Genomic DNA, 15,112 nt, shown 5'->3' with positions numbered 1-15,112 from the left:
AGGCTGAGGGAGCTGGGGTTGTTTAGCCTGGAGAAGAAAAGGCTCAGAGGTGACATCATCACTGTCTAGAACTACCTGAAGGGAAGTTCTAGCCAGATGGGGGTTGGTCTCTTCTCCCAGGCACTCAGCAATAGGATAAGGGGGCACGGGCTCAAGCTCTGCCAGGGGAAATTTAAGCTGGAGATCAGAAAAAAATTCTTCACAGAGGGTAATCAGGCATTGGAATGGGCTGCCCAGAGAGGTGGTGGATTCCCCATTTTTAATCTGAGATTGGACGTGGCACTGAGTGCCATGATCTGGTAAATGAACTGGAGTTGGACCAAGGGTTGGACTTGATGATCTCGGAGGTCTTTTCCAAACCAATCAATTCTTTGATTCTATGATTTGACCTGACTTAGCAAAGAAAAAATTTAGTTAAACTAATCTGCTTGAGTGACACTTTCTCTGTTTAAAAGATAATGACCATATTGATCATTGAGATTAAATGCTAATATAACTTGTTTTCATTTAGTTCTGTTGAACTTAAAAAACTCTCAAGCTCTGAAAAACAGAACTGCAAAGTATGTGCCATTCATCATTGAGCTCTCAGCTCCCCTCCCTGTCTGCATTTGGGTATCCACCTATAGACATTGAATTATTTGTGAAACCTGAAATGTGAGCATCCCACTGAGTGTGGGCCTGCCCTTATCCAGAGCCTGGAGCCTGGAGCGTTACAGCATGAGCTTCCTGAATGTATTTTGCATCTTAGGTAGCCTTTGCATACTGAAAGCACTTTGATGCTTTGCAAACATGAAAAGAGTCTTGAATGTTATTGTGAAGGAAGAATTCCGTTCTCTCTCAAATGGGTGTATTGTCATTTAGCCAGTGTTCAGCTTTGTTTGCAATGTTGTCCTCTAGATTAAAATTTATATATATCAAAAAGTGTTTGTTTGTATATAATCAAACAAATCAGAAGGTGGCATCTGACAAATGTGTTAACCTAAAAAGATAAAGGAATTTTAAATGTGAACCAAAATTTTGTGTGTTAGTTCATTTGAATATGAATGTAAGGCAGACAAGTTGAGTGGAATTTTCATGTGGGACCTGTTCAGTTCGTGTGGGGTGTTTTGCTTTTTTTTTCTTTTTTTCTTTTTTTGTCTTGCTGGTCCACAGTACACTCTCCCCAAAGCAGCTGTCATTTCAGCTGCCTGTGGGAAAACCTTCCTACTTTGCAGTTCAGTAGTGTTGTCAGCAGAAGGGGAAGGGATTAGAGAGCAGGCAAGCAAGCAACCAATGCAATAAACTGGCATTTTCCCTGACTCGTGAGGTGTCTCTTAGAGAGTCCTTTCAGCAACACCTCTTTAGAACACAATATTGTAGTGTGTTGGTGGTGTGACACAGCATACGGTGAGCTCTGCACTGCCCTCTAGGTTTGTAAAGGTGTATTTTGAGTATTTGAGCTTTAAGGAAAGTAATTTAGGCCCTCAAAGGGCAAGACTATATATGCTCTAATGCTCACTGGATTACTGTTGCTGTTTTTCTTTTCAGCAACACATACTTGTTTAAGTAACGTGAGCAGAAATAATGTCTCATCCTCTAAACTGCAATACTAAGCAGTTCTTGAGCCAGACAACGGAAGATAAAATACTGTCTTTTTACACTGCATTCTCAGTTCACCAATGTCATCTCTCAGGTTGTTCAACTTTCTTTTATCTCTTTCTTCATTGTGTCCTCAAGCCTTGTATTTCTCAGGCATGTTCTCAGTCAGCCTTAGGCAGCTCAGACTCCAGGTAAGGTCCACTGGTGTATTGACAAACTGAGGAAATGGTCAGAATACCCCATGAAGAGCCAGCAGGGGCATTACAACACTCGTATGAACTGCCTGTGTCGTTTTGCTAAAACTCCCTGTGGAATCTTTCTGAAAACAATATTATCAGCTCCTTCAAATTAGATTAATATAAGTTTTTATCTTAAAAATACTCTGCTTGTTGTCTGATGATTGGTTGTGTTTTAGAGGGGTCTGGGAGAGCTATGAAACTACAAATTTTATCTTAAGCCCCTTCCACATTTTTTTCTTGCTTTTTCAGCTGTCACATAAACTCAGGTTATTGGATCTGAGAGCTCCCCCAATGACTTCAGCACAGTTCATGTTACCTCAGTAGTCTGAGGTGGTTCAACTATTTAGTGAATGAGAGCCTTGTTTTGTGATTATTGTGAACACACCTCTGTTGGAGACTTAGAATGACCTCTGTAGATAGCGGATCACACTGGAAACTGCAACAGATTCTTAACTATTTCAGCATGAATGGTGCTACCATAATTGTCATAAAGTTCAAGCAGTTAGACTGAAATGTAAGCCTACATCTTTTAAAATTGTAATAACCTTTTTGGGTTTTTGTTACTATTAACTGCAGCTTCAACCAGATTTTATGTTTCCATTGTACAGTGAAATAACTGATGGCCAAAGATGTTCTAGTTCTAGATTAAAACATGCCACAATATACTTAAAGCTTTATTGTTCCTTTAGGTTGTTGTTTTAAGCTTCAGTGGAATATTTTCTGAAGTCCTCAACAACTGTTTACAATTTAAAATTAAATGTGCTTTCTGCTTAGAGTAGTGCTGCTGAGGCAGTGTACCTAACAGGCCTGTCACTTTTCTTGTGCAATTGTTTCTGTGGCAGTATTTTCATTGGTAAATCTATGGGCTGATAGAAAAGGAAATCATTAGGTGCTCTCAGTATTGCTGAGGCATGGAGCTAGAGCAGGTCAGTCACTGCATTTTGCAGATTGTGACATTTTAAATTACCTGTACACTACTGGAAGCAATCTGTGGACCTAATTAACATCTCACCTAATTAAAGTCAGGGCTGTATGTAGAGAAATCTAGATAGTTTTGCACTGCCTTTATTTATTAAATATCACATTATTCAAATTAGCATCTTTAATTTCAGTATTGAAAACTTCAGATTTGTGTGCTGTTTTCTTAAGTGGGAGTAACTTTTTTTTTTCTCCTTCAAGTAATCAATGCACTGCTGAATGAGTTCATTTTAATGCACTCAATCATGCCTCTAATGTTTGTAGCTTACGGGCGCAAGCATCAGTAATGCAGGAATGTTATATGGCTTTAGTTTGGGCCATTTCATAAAATATTCATGGAATCAAAAATGTGCATCAAAATAGCGGCTGGGAGAATTACATTTATGTGCCTGCTTTTATGGCAGCTTCACATTTAAACCCATTTGTGTTAATATCTAGTCAATCTTTCTACTTAAAAAAAAAAAAGGCAAAATAGTAGTCTCCATATATACCCCTCTTGGTTTGATATCTATTTTAATGTAACAAATGTGTACTTTTGGATTGGGTTTTAGGAAGAGGAATTATAAAGGAAGTTTTAGATAATATAAAAACGTTTCTCTTCAATATTTACAAAATTACATTGAATTATTTTTCTTCAATGAATATTTTTTTTATTTTGCAGCATCTCAGTGAAAACTGTAGCATGAATCTTTGTGCATACATATGTTGTTTCTCTGAAAATAAGAGGAATTTCTAAAATTTGAGACTGTTGGTATAATGTCTTATATTCATATAATTATTTAAAACTATTTTTCACTCCCAAAATTATATTGTGACAATGTCTGCTTCCCATATTTAAGATTAAACTATTGCTGACAGTGTTTCTTTTGTTATGCCCTGAGTTATATTAAACTATAAAATTTTAGTAGTGGTAGTACATATGTTGTAAGAGTTACCTTTCTGGGTTTTGATTCCTTTTATAAGAAGGAAAGAGATATATCAGAAATCCTCAAGCTCCATTAAGTATCCACAGAGCTCAGTTCTGCATGGCAGCGTGAGAAGAGTTATGCAATTGCTATTAATGTTGCCAGCTCAAAATAGCTTTACTGCTTCATGTAACAATTTGCAAATAGATTTTTCAAATGTGAACTTCCTAGAAACACCTTCTGGGTTTTCTCTTTGAATTCCTAGAGATATAAATGTATGTTTCTGCAAAGTGTTCCGAGTGATTTTCCTACTCCATTGTTTTTCCTCTCATTGTTCTTTTTTTACCTCATTTTTTTTTCAGTTGATAATAAAAGTCATTTAAAACTCTGCCTTGTCACTGCTTAAGTGAGATAAAAATGCTCTTACTCTCACAAGTGTTCTGCAATTAGTTTATTACTTTCTTCTAATGTTTTTCAAGATTTTCAGGAAGCATCTACATATGTTTGCAGCCAGCAGTTGCATTAGTTCAGTATTTAAAATGTAATATAGGTCCATTTGAATATTACCAAAAAGATTTTATCGCTTAATATTTTGAAACTTGATGTAGATTGACGGTTTCCAAAGATGTTTCACTGAGCTCTTGCAAAAAGATTGCCAGGTCACGGCTCTTACGGTTCAGTCAACTCTTGAGAACTGGGGGCTCCATGGAATGTGTGAGGTCATTTTCTAGTCTGACAGAAATGTTTTCAAGGGGATACTGCAAGTGAGGAAGTGTGGCAGAGTTACCATACCAGATTGTTCTAGCAATCCAAATAATAGCTCTTAAGGTTGCAGGTATTATTTATCTAAGTGATGTGTCCCGTTAGGAGACTATATTAAGAGAGTTTTAGTACAAACTCAGATACTGTGCACAGCTTCAAATTATATATCAAGGTGATACCACTCATTTGTTTGCTGCTTCCCATTCTTACTAAAAGTTCTTGAGTAACATGAGAATCAAATCCTATTATTCTAAAGAATCCATTACATATGTAGTGAGTCCAGATCACTTAAATGTATTACAATATCCTTTCAAAAGAATAATCAATTTATTAATTAGCTTTGAGAAGAATTCCAAGGAGGAGTCTGTGTGTGCTTGTGACTATATAAGTGAATAAAATGCTAGATCTAGCTATTAACATTAAACTTCAACTCAATTTTCCATCATTTGTCACAAAGCCAAAAACAGCTTCTTCAATCAATATCTCAAATCTGCATTTAGCAGCTTGGATAACTGGAATTCTGAGTTGACTATGCCCTAAGAAGTTAGCTGGACTGGAGAGGCAGACACTCAAATTCAAGTGGGAAGCCTCTTAAGAAGGGAGAAGAGTTTCCATCTGGCTTTAGCATGCCTACATCCCTGTATCTTGTAACGTGTACTGTCAGTGAATCCCTAAACAGCTTCTGCTGGTTTTGATGATTTTGATGATGGTTTTGGTGTTTTCCTGTTCTCCTGGTGGTTTGGGCCATCAGTGCCACAGCTGTCCCTATGCAGAATGGAAATGAATAAAGCCTGCTGTGTCCCCTCTAACCTGGCACTTCACTCTTCAGCACTTGTGTCTTCTGGGACTCTTACATGAATCACAGGTTGTAGAACCCTAAAATTATTTGTCTGTGAAACTCCTTTAATTCGTTGCCTCATTGAAAGAGAAGTTTCTTCTGCTTGGCAGTTTTAGTTGAACTCATTTGAATCATCAGAGAAGCTTAATATGAAAATAAATTTAATTCTAATAAAGATGAGTTATGTTTTATATTGCAGAGTTGAAAGCATGGTTATAAAGGGGTAACATATGCAAAAGACAAATCTAAATTGAGTTAATAAGAGAAATTTGTCATAGCTGTTCTGCTGCCTCTAGGTTGGCTAGAGGCCTGGGGAACTCGCTTCATTTTCTCTAGGAATGCTTAAAGAAGATGCTGCTCCAGGCTTTTCTCCCTTCCTTCCCTGCAGTGGGAAACAACTTTTCTCCTTCCTGGTTCCTTTTGCAATTTGAAAGCAGCACAGTTAAAGAAGCCTGCTAAACAGTAATAGTTCCTTATAAATCACCTTTCAGAAGGGATGTAAACTGCAAACACATCCAAATGAGCTCAGTTTGTGGTTTGTTTCAGCTTTTAATAGAAATAGGAGCTGATAGTATTGATGGTCTATGGGATGAGATTCCTCTATCACACACACACAAACTCATGAAGGCAGAGTCACAGTCACAGTTCTCCCCCTTTGTTAAACAAAGGACTGTGACCACAATGGGACTTTTTTATTAATTTCATTCTTTTAAATGTAAATAGTCTCATCTTACCTGGTTCCCTGAAGTTTTCCTCATCCCGTTATGTATAAGGAAAAACTTTCCTGTCTTTCCAAAGGCCTTGAATTTCCATTGTCCAGAAAGCATGGAAATCTCGATTGAATTGTATGCAAAGAGATTAATCTAAATGAAGGTAGAAAGAAAACTATTTGCAGGTTTAAATGAATTGAACTCTGTATTCAAACTTTTCTTTGCCTTAAAGATGTTTGAGTAACTTATTGAAGACCTTGAAGTATATTACTTCAGGCTCAATAATTAATCTATCCATGGTTAATGCTCTTGCAGTAAATCTACTAGATAAACTCACCAGAGCTGGCCTTGTAATAACTGTTGAATAAATTACTTTGCATAATAATTCATCAATCAATTAATTTATTTGAATAAATACTTTTTTCCCCCACAGTTATACCTTTCTCCTCCACATTTCAAATCTTTCGGCACAGTTTTTCATTGTGGAAAAAGAAACTTAAGGAATGGTTTCAATGGTGATTATTTATGCATAGATGTGATTTTAATATAAGAGGACAACAAGCACTGTGATCATGAATCTAGAATAAATTTACTTTGTAGAAAATCCTGATTTTTCATCCTAGGGATCACAACTCTTTAACATTGTGAATCTACAAAGGAAACCTAATTTAAATAAGATAAAGTAGAGAATTACTGGCTACTGTGAGCTTTGGCAGTATTTCCCAGTAATCTGTCAGTTACATATTGAAGATTCTTGAAAAATCTGTAAAATGTTTGGCTGCAACTCCCTTTCTAATGCTAAAAATTATTATAGCCTGCTGACTTTTAAAATTTTTGTTGATTGAAGTGATTTTAATTATGAATTACATTTTTCAGGTCATGTTATGAAAGCTGCTGAACACTATGAAGCATTTTATCAGCTAACAGAGGGATCATCATGGAAGGATGAGACCGGCCATACTTACAAGTCACTGGCATGTGAGCATCTCTGGAGAATTTATACATTACTAGCAGACAAAATGCTAGAAAATAAAGAACACCAAGAGGCCATCAAAACACTAATAAAAGCTTTAAAGATGGCAGAAGAAGGTAGGTGGAAAATAATGCTTTCCCATCCCTTTATTCTCTCTGCATGTCATGATTTTCCCAAGAGGAAGGTAGAAATTGTGAAGTGTTTGGGTGATTATTTCCTATGAAATTCAAAGACAGATGCTATCAATACACTTGCAGATCTCCCTAAAGCAGGAATGTCTTCTTGCTGACAGCAAAGAAACTTTTAGATTCCTCAAAGCGTTATCTCTAAACAAACCTGACAATCTCGTGGGAATAATAATATAAAACTGTGAGTGCATAATCAGAAAGTGAGGTCACTGATGGAAGCTTAGGTCCCTGATTTTGATTAGCTAGTCACTGTTGATTTGGAAATTTTTGAGTGATATTATCTGCCAGAAAATGACCTTTCCACTCTACATAATTATTTAGTATTTAGAAAAAAAGCAGTTTTCTATCATAAGCAAACGCTTTCTTCTTCTGAATATCTTAATATACATAAATACTCTGAAATCTAAAGTAAAAACCAGAATCACAGAATAGCAGAGGTAGGAAGAGAGACTTTTGGAAATCACCCTTCTTGGCTAGAGCAGTCTGCCCAGGACTACATCGAGTCAAGATTTTAGTATTTCCAGAGGTGGAGCCTCCATAACCATTCTGGAAAACACTTTCCACTGTTCAAACAGCCTTACAATTAGGAAGTTTTTTATTGAGTTTAGACAGCATTTCAGTGTGTGCCCTTTGCTTCTTGCCCTGAGCACCACAGAGAGAAGCCTAGTTCCCTCTGCTTTACTGGTGCCAAAGAAGTACTGGTAGATCACCCAAGAGCCTCCTCTTCTGTGGTCTCAATCAGTTCCAGCTTTCTCACTGCTCCTCCTAGGAGACATACTCCCAGTGCCTTAGCCATCTTTGCAGCCCTTTGCTGGACTCACTCTACTGTGCCACTCACTCTCGTACTGGAGAGCCCGGAGTAGGACACAGCACTCCTGGAGTGGGTGTTGACTCCCAGGGTCAGCACACCAGTGCTGAGTACTGGCAAAGGATCACCACCCTCAACCTGCTTGAAATCCTCTGCCTGATGCAGCCTGGGATCCTGTTGCTCTACTCTGCCATGAGTGTGCGTTGCTGTCTCATTGCCTTGGAAACTGGGTAATCCCTGTCCTTCTCTGCCAAGGTCCTTTGCACCCAGTCTGAGCTGGTGCCTGGGGCCATCCTGCCCCAGGTGCAGGACTGTGCATTTCCCTTTCCTGAACTTCACAGAACTGCTGAGGTCCTTCTGAACGGCAGCACAACCACCTGCCTTTGGATTAGCCCTTCCTCCCTGGTTTTGTATCATCCTCAGCATGCTGGGTGTGCACTTGGTCACCCCATCTGGGTCATTAATGAAGATATTAGTCAGTATTGATGCCAGTACTGATCCCTGAGTACACCACTAGGGACTGTCCCATCCCTGGACTTCATGCTGCTGCTTACACCCTATTAAAGACCAGCAACTCATCTACTGGCAGTTTAACTCCCTGTTTATCTAAGCCATCCTTTATCAGTGCCTATATGAAGATGTTATGGGAGACAGCGTCAGAAGCCTTGCTAAAATTGAGAGAAACCATATCCACTGCTTTACCTTCTTCACCAAGCCTTTCATCTTATCATAGAAAGCCATCAGGCTGGTGAGGCACAAATTCCCTGCCTTAAATCCATGCTGACTACTCCTGACCACTGTCCTGTCCTAGGTAAGGGCTGTATGAAGCTGTGTCCCCGTGTGGATAGGTTTGCAGTTGGGGGAAATTAGAATAGCATTTGCATGTTACATACAATGTGAGATGTTGTTTAGCCACAAGTACTGAGCTCTGGAGCATTTCTTACATATCGGAGGAATAGAGAACAGAAAGCAAATCTTACCAGTTGACTTTATGAAAACATGTATTTTTCCAATTTTTTTTGAAAGCCTAATAATACTTGTTTCTCAGAAGATGCTTTTAAAGGTCCACTTTTACAGAATTACTTTTTTGGGATGATTTTCCTGGATAATTATTGGAGGGCTTCTCAAAAGTAAGATTGAAACTCTCCAATAATCATCTTTTTTCATGTACAGCAATTCAAGAGCCTTTCATGGTATTCCTTAAGGGATATATTTTGCATATGAATTGCACATACAATTAATATATAATAATAATTCAATATTTATAACCAGATACATTAGTTCTTTTAATTTAATAATGTGTGCCCAAGATTAATCTGTTAGCCAGTATTTGAGTAATAGTTAGAATAGAAAGAATTAAAATATTAAAAATTACCAAAAAAATATTTCCAAATTCCAAAATAAGCTTTGCCACAAATGAATATGTGACTAAACAGGTAGATAGTATAATATAGCAGTCCACAGAAAAATATAAAATTTATTCAATAGAAACAAAAAGAAATACCTTTATTAGGCCAGTAGATACCCTTGGCAAAAATGAACAAGTTTTCAGACATCTAATCCTCTGTGAATTTTATTGTTTTTAAAAGTGCTAGCCAATTATTTCTGTTTCAGGGTTTTCATTATATAATCTTTGACTTTAGTACCTCTAAAGAAGCAAAACTTCTCATCTGGCCTTATCTCATGAAGAATAATTAAATATCATTTGAAATATAAATGCTTTTCTGTGGGAATTTTGGGGAAATAAACCAAACAGGACTTGGGGGCAGGAATTAAATTCTTTCCACACTAAATGTTTAATTTGTGAACTATATGATTGTATTTGGCTATTTTTTTTCTTTTCGTTAAATTGCTAAATAACCTACTATGGTTTTATGTGCATTTTAGCAGACCTGTATTGTTAGTTGCCTGTGTAGAACTTTTCTCTTGGCAGTATGTACCCAAATAAGTGAGAGTGTCAATACAGCCAAGCAGCTGAAGAAGGATACCTGTAGCCAATAACGTCTCTATTATTTTCAGCTGCATCTGTTGATCAAATATAAGCTTTTAGCTTTTTCTGTAGCTGTTGTCTATAACACATGCTTGAATCACAGCTGCAGTAAAATTGCTGCTGCCAATATTTACTGTGGGAACTAGAAGGACTGTTGATGAAATTTCCCATCAACAACTTCTTACTGCTAGTGAAAACTGCTGGAAATTAAGAGATTGTCAAAATGGATCTGATGTCTTCCAGAATTTACTTTGACCAGGTAGATGTTCCTGTGCCATTACTTCAAATCAATCACTTCCATAACTTCTTGAGGCATGTATAATCTATCACCATGGACAGAATACTGCTGTTGTTCTCTTTAAACTTCAGAACTTCTTTCTGATGAATTCCCCAGTCCTCATTCCATACTGGGTATGGGATGCCATCTGTAATGTCCATTCTGTCCTTCTGGGCTGTTATCTCTGGTTATGATTTTATGAATTAGGAGTAGATATTACCCAATTCAAACTCTCCAACTGTTTTGAAGTGAAGAAGAGAACTTATTAAATACCTAACAACTTTTAACTTATTATTCTTCATGTAAAACTGCATTGCTATATCCTTTTGCCTTGTTAAGCCTTTTAAGAGATATTGGGAAAAAAACCCCATAGCTTTTGATTTACATGCTTTTAATAATTTTAAGTAACATATTAAGTGCTATGGATAGAACATTTCCACAGCCTCAGAAATTACTATCATTCAGAGAGTTCTGGAACTCAGTGGAGGCTTCTGTGTGTTTGGATGGAAGGAATTAGTCTGACAATTGTAAGCAGATAATCTCCCTTTTCACTGCAACTATACTTGTGCATTTTGCAAACTGCCCTGATAGGGAGTTGTGCTTCAGGTTGATTTGTCACTGTTTAATGTGTTGAAGCAGATTGATATTAGCAAAAAGAAAGATTTTTGGCTCTTTTTAATGTCATTTTATCTGCAAATTTTTCTAATGATACTGATGTTCTGGAGGGAAATTTTTGAGCATAGTGTGAAATAGTAAGAATTTATATAATTAGTTTATATTTATTTCAGTGTTGAATGGATGACTTTCTATTGAGGCTAAAATAGCTAAAAAAGACCAGGAAGAAGTTTGTTAGCTCAGGATCAGCGAAATAAAACCTGGCATGGAAAAGTGTGATGGACCTCATCAGCTCCCTGTGCAGCATTTTCTGTAACTACTGCTTGCACAAATAAATTGCCTGGTTTTTAGCTATTTTAGAGTACATTAGCTTGTAGAATAACCATGAGAACAAGAGGGATGAAACTGGTCTACGGGTAGTTCTCTCTTGGTGTTTCACTAAGATTCACGTTATCAAAGTGTACGGATGAACGTGTATCTTGTGTTTATATATACATGTGTATTACATGTTTGTAGATATGTTTTATTTTTTAAATTGAGTTTATATAGAGAGACTACTATTATTTTCTAAAGTGAAGACACTAGGACTATTATTGAACAACTAATGATGGAGAACATTACAACATGTTAATTTGATTGTGCCTCAGTACTGAAAGATATTTTCTCTGACTGTGCTGAACCTTCATATTGAACTTTATTTAAATCCATAGCTCTATTTTTAATTTTCAGTGTATAGTTTTGGGAAGATAAATGGCAGGTGTAAGGAGAAGGAAAAATTTACTACAGTATTTTAACATCTCTATGATATTCAAGAACCTGCAAGAACTGTCTGCATTAATGTCATTTTGTTCAGAGTATGCTGGTAACTGTAACTCGAATCCTTTCTTCAGGAGGTAATATGAAGACACAAGGAGAAGCTGCATATTGCTTAAGTTTAGCGTATCATTTTTCTGGAGAACAACGGGCAGCATTATCAGTAAGTGTGTTTTAAAGTTGCTTTAGCTTTCTCAGTGCCTTACTCTGCCTCCTTGGTGTCTTAGGCATTAGGAGAGTGGAAAAGACGGAGAGACTTGGCTCACAGACCTTTTATAACTATTTCGTTCTGCAAGCAGGGTTCCATGTGGCTTAGGCATTTATGATTCCAGTAAATCCAGAACTGATGGAGTCCAGGTTTCCATACTTGGATCTGTAGAAATAATATAAATTGACAATTCAGGTTATATGTGACTAGCTTTCCTTTTCCTGTATATATGCATATATAAAACAGTTTTTATTTAGTTAGGGTTTTGTATAAAACAATTTGTTTGGCACAGTATATTTCTGAGGAACAATGAAAACTATATCAATTCACATGTTGAGTTTTTCAGAACATCAGGAATTTAGAAGTATGATTTGCTTTTGGTATGAAAAGCTGTAATGATGCTGCACTCCATTCTGTTGATAGTTGAGTTCAAACTCCTCATGTTTCCCTTGAGCCTTAATAATTCTAAGACTATGAGAGTTCTACATGTGGAATTCTTGTCTGGAAGGGGAGTTTCTCTGTGTCCTCATAGATTCAGTGTGAGAGGAGAAATGAACAGTAACTTGGTTTGTTTGTGCTACTCACAGTCCTCCATGATCCTCTTAGAAATGTTCTGTGGAAAATTAATTTGTTTGAGTATTTTGTCCTTGATTATTCCCATTAATCAGCTGGATAATTATTATTTCTGTTTATTCCTGTAACTGCAGAATGACTCAGTTTTCTATTAATGAGCATGATTTATAGAGGTCATTCATTGTGGGTATTTGTTGTGGTGTTTTATTTTTTTCAGAAATAGACAATAGGAGTCACAGAATGAATTCATATATGGTTCAATATTACTTGCTTGTCTTCTGCAGTACAGGAGATGATCTAGATTTCTGTCTCTCAAAAAATGTCCTTTACATGCTTTTTGTCATTTGTGATACGATTTTCCTAAAAGTTATTGACTATCTTTTTATATATTTCTTCCATGCTGATACACCTACTTTTTGTATAAATCAACTGAATTCTGGAAAGTGGGAACATGTTCTCATACCAGGTGCAGTTAAAGTCTGTAGCTGAATGTGAAAGTATTTTGAATTTAAAAAGCTCCATATAATTTGATGAAGTTGTCCCTAAGACTTGCAACAGCAATGACAATATGATATTTGATCTCTCCCAGGAAAACAGTATAATAGATTACAGTAGAGTTTTTTGTACTGCAATTTACTTGCCCTTGGTTTTTGACTGACAAGTGTTGGTATTCTTGCCTGAACAACTTTTCTCTTAATTTTCTGAGAGTCACAGTATACTGTTGAATCATGAAGATAAAAAAATGTGCTAAGGAGCCTGCATACATGCTTGATCTCTCCATCACAGGAGAAATTAAATAATGAACAAGTCTTCAGGATATACAAAGGATCAAACTACCCCTGAAAGTGCAAAAAATATTAGCTGTCCTGGCATTGTCTCCTCAGAATCAAGTGTGCTTATGTTTCATAGCTACTCCTTTCCTTTCATTGCTCCCCTATGCCTTCTGTCAAAAAGTTACAGCAATCATTTGGAAGTTCTATTTCTTTTTGTTGTATGCAGAATTATTTTTTAAGGAAGTTTGTGAAACCTTGAATTTTGTAATGTACTACAACTCATTTAAAATATATACATAATAGGTTGTGCCTATTGTTTTAGTCCTACAAAACCCCCTGACAGTTAAGGAAAGCAATGTGCAATTATGTTAAAAGGGCAAGAAGGTCTCTGTAGTACAAAGCAAATGATACAGTATGTTAAGAGTATAAAATGTTGTTTTAACAGTAATGAAAATACCAATAGTTTTCAGTGTCAGTAATATAGTGGCATTTCCTAATATAATGGCATTTTCAATAATATTACATAAGAAACCTATCAAGTACTTTCATTCAGAAAATACAGTACGTGCTGTGGGACTCAGAAAAAGGGGTACAGTTTTATTTCCTGTTGTCCTTAACAGTGATCAACATAGAGAGCAGTAAAATATCAGTGGTTGACAGTAGTGTAGAGCACAAGTTGTCTTCAATCTCCAATTAGAAATCATTGCCTAAAATTTACCCTTCTGTTCTCAGTTTAATGGTCTCTGTATCCAAGGGGAGCTCAGATGCTTACGGAGATGAAATCATTGCATCCTGTTCCCAGAGGAGCACTGGTTATCATTACACATAACATGCAGACAATACTGCTTGGAGCCAGTTTGCCTCATGGTAATATGTAGTTCATCACCAGCTTCTGTAGCATGCTAAAGAGGTCTTGCCACACAGCTTGGGACTATTCGGCTGTAGACTCGGGGGTCTCAGCAGTTATTTCCCTGCTTTGCATCAGTTTTCATCTCCTTTATCCTTTTGTGCCGTGGCCACCTCAGGCAGTCTCCTTCTAGGGGAATCTGAAAGGAGCAGCTGTTACAGACACCATTTCCTCCAATTGTTGCCACTTGGTTCCTTTTGCTCTTTAGCCTGCTGCTCCCTCCCCCAACATGCACACACAGGAGAATGCATATGAACTTGTTTCTCTTTCATTCATGTCTTCTAGCAGAGCAGAGAAGCATATGTTCAAAATAGTCATTATCTGATGCAGTAATTAAAGGTTGAAATGATTAAGCTGCAGCCTATTCTATAAAAAATATGCAGTCATTTTGCATCGAATGGGCTGGTTTTGAAAGAGGAGGTTTTTTATTTTCTGGGCACTTGGTGTTTAATCTAACACAATTTGATTTGGTGTATAATCTGTATAAATTAGTTTAATTTTATTTGATATATATGATTGATTTCAGTGGATGTAAAAATATAAGTGTGTGCAAGTTTAAAAGCCTGAGAACTAATTATGTTCAATAGCAGTGGGGTAGGTTCATAATATTTTTCATATCATCTGGTTTATAATCAAGCCTAGTGGTTTTTCCACAAAATACTAATATTTCACATTATATAGATTTTATCTTAAACATTATAGATTTTGTCAGTTTTCCATATTTTTAAAGTAAAAGTTACTTTCCACTTGTTTATTCTTTTCATTATACAACCTGAGTATTAAGTGAAACACTTCTGTGTCATTAGAAATCTTGCACAAGGTATTGTAATGTTTGATGTCGGAATTTTTTTGTTTGACTGGGCTTTCAAGAATGCTTCAAAGTGTAGGCTATCATGGACTTTTTTTTTTCTCTTTCAATTAGAGTTGCATCCCAAATCATTAGGAAAAATCCAGTCCTCATTCTTCATCTGTGTGTT

At 36.6% G+C, this 15,112-nt stretch overlaps 1 protein-coding gene across 1 annotated transcript in view; it reads left to right on the top strand.

Annotated features, from left to right (window-relative positions):
- Positions 1–15,112, top strand: part of TTC29 (tetratricopeptide repeat domain 29) — a 306,940-nt gene that overhangs the window by 215,619 nt on the left and 76,209 nt on the right. The window contains exons 10-11 of the mRNA XM_071555080.1: positions 6,887–7,099; positions 11,752–11,837. Coding sequence (XP_071411181.1) covers positions 6,887–7,099; positions 11,752–11,837 — 299 coding nt within the window. The remainder of the gene's footprint in view (positions 1–6,886; positions 7,100–11,751; positions 11,838–15,112) is intronic.

The sequence above is a fragment of the Pithys albifrons genome, chromosome 5, assembly GCF_047495875.1.
Source record: "Pithys albifrons albifrons isolate INPA30051 chromosome 5, PitAlb_v1, whole genome shotgun sequence".
In the NCBI taxonomy this organism is placed as follows: Eukaryota; Metazoa; Chordata; class Aves; order Passeriformes; family Thamnophilidae; genus Pithys; species Pithys albifrons.
The sequence above is the reverse complement of the archived record's forward strand: the minus strand, read 5'-3'. Positions and strand labels throughout refer to the sequence as shown.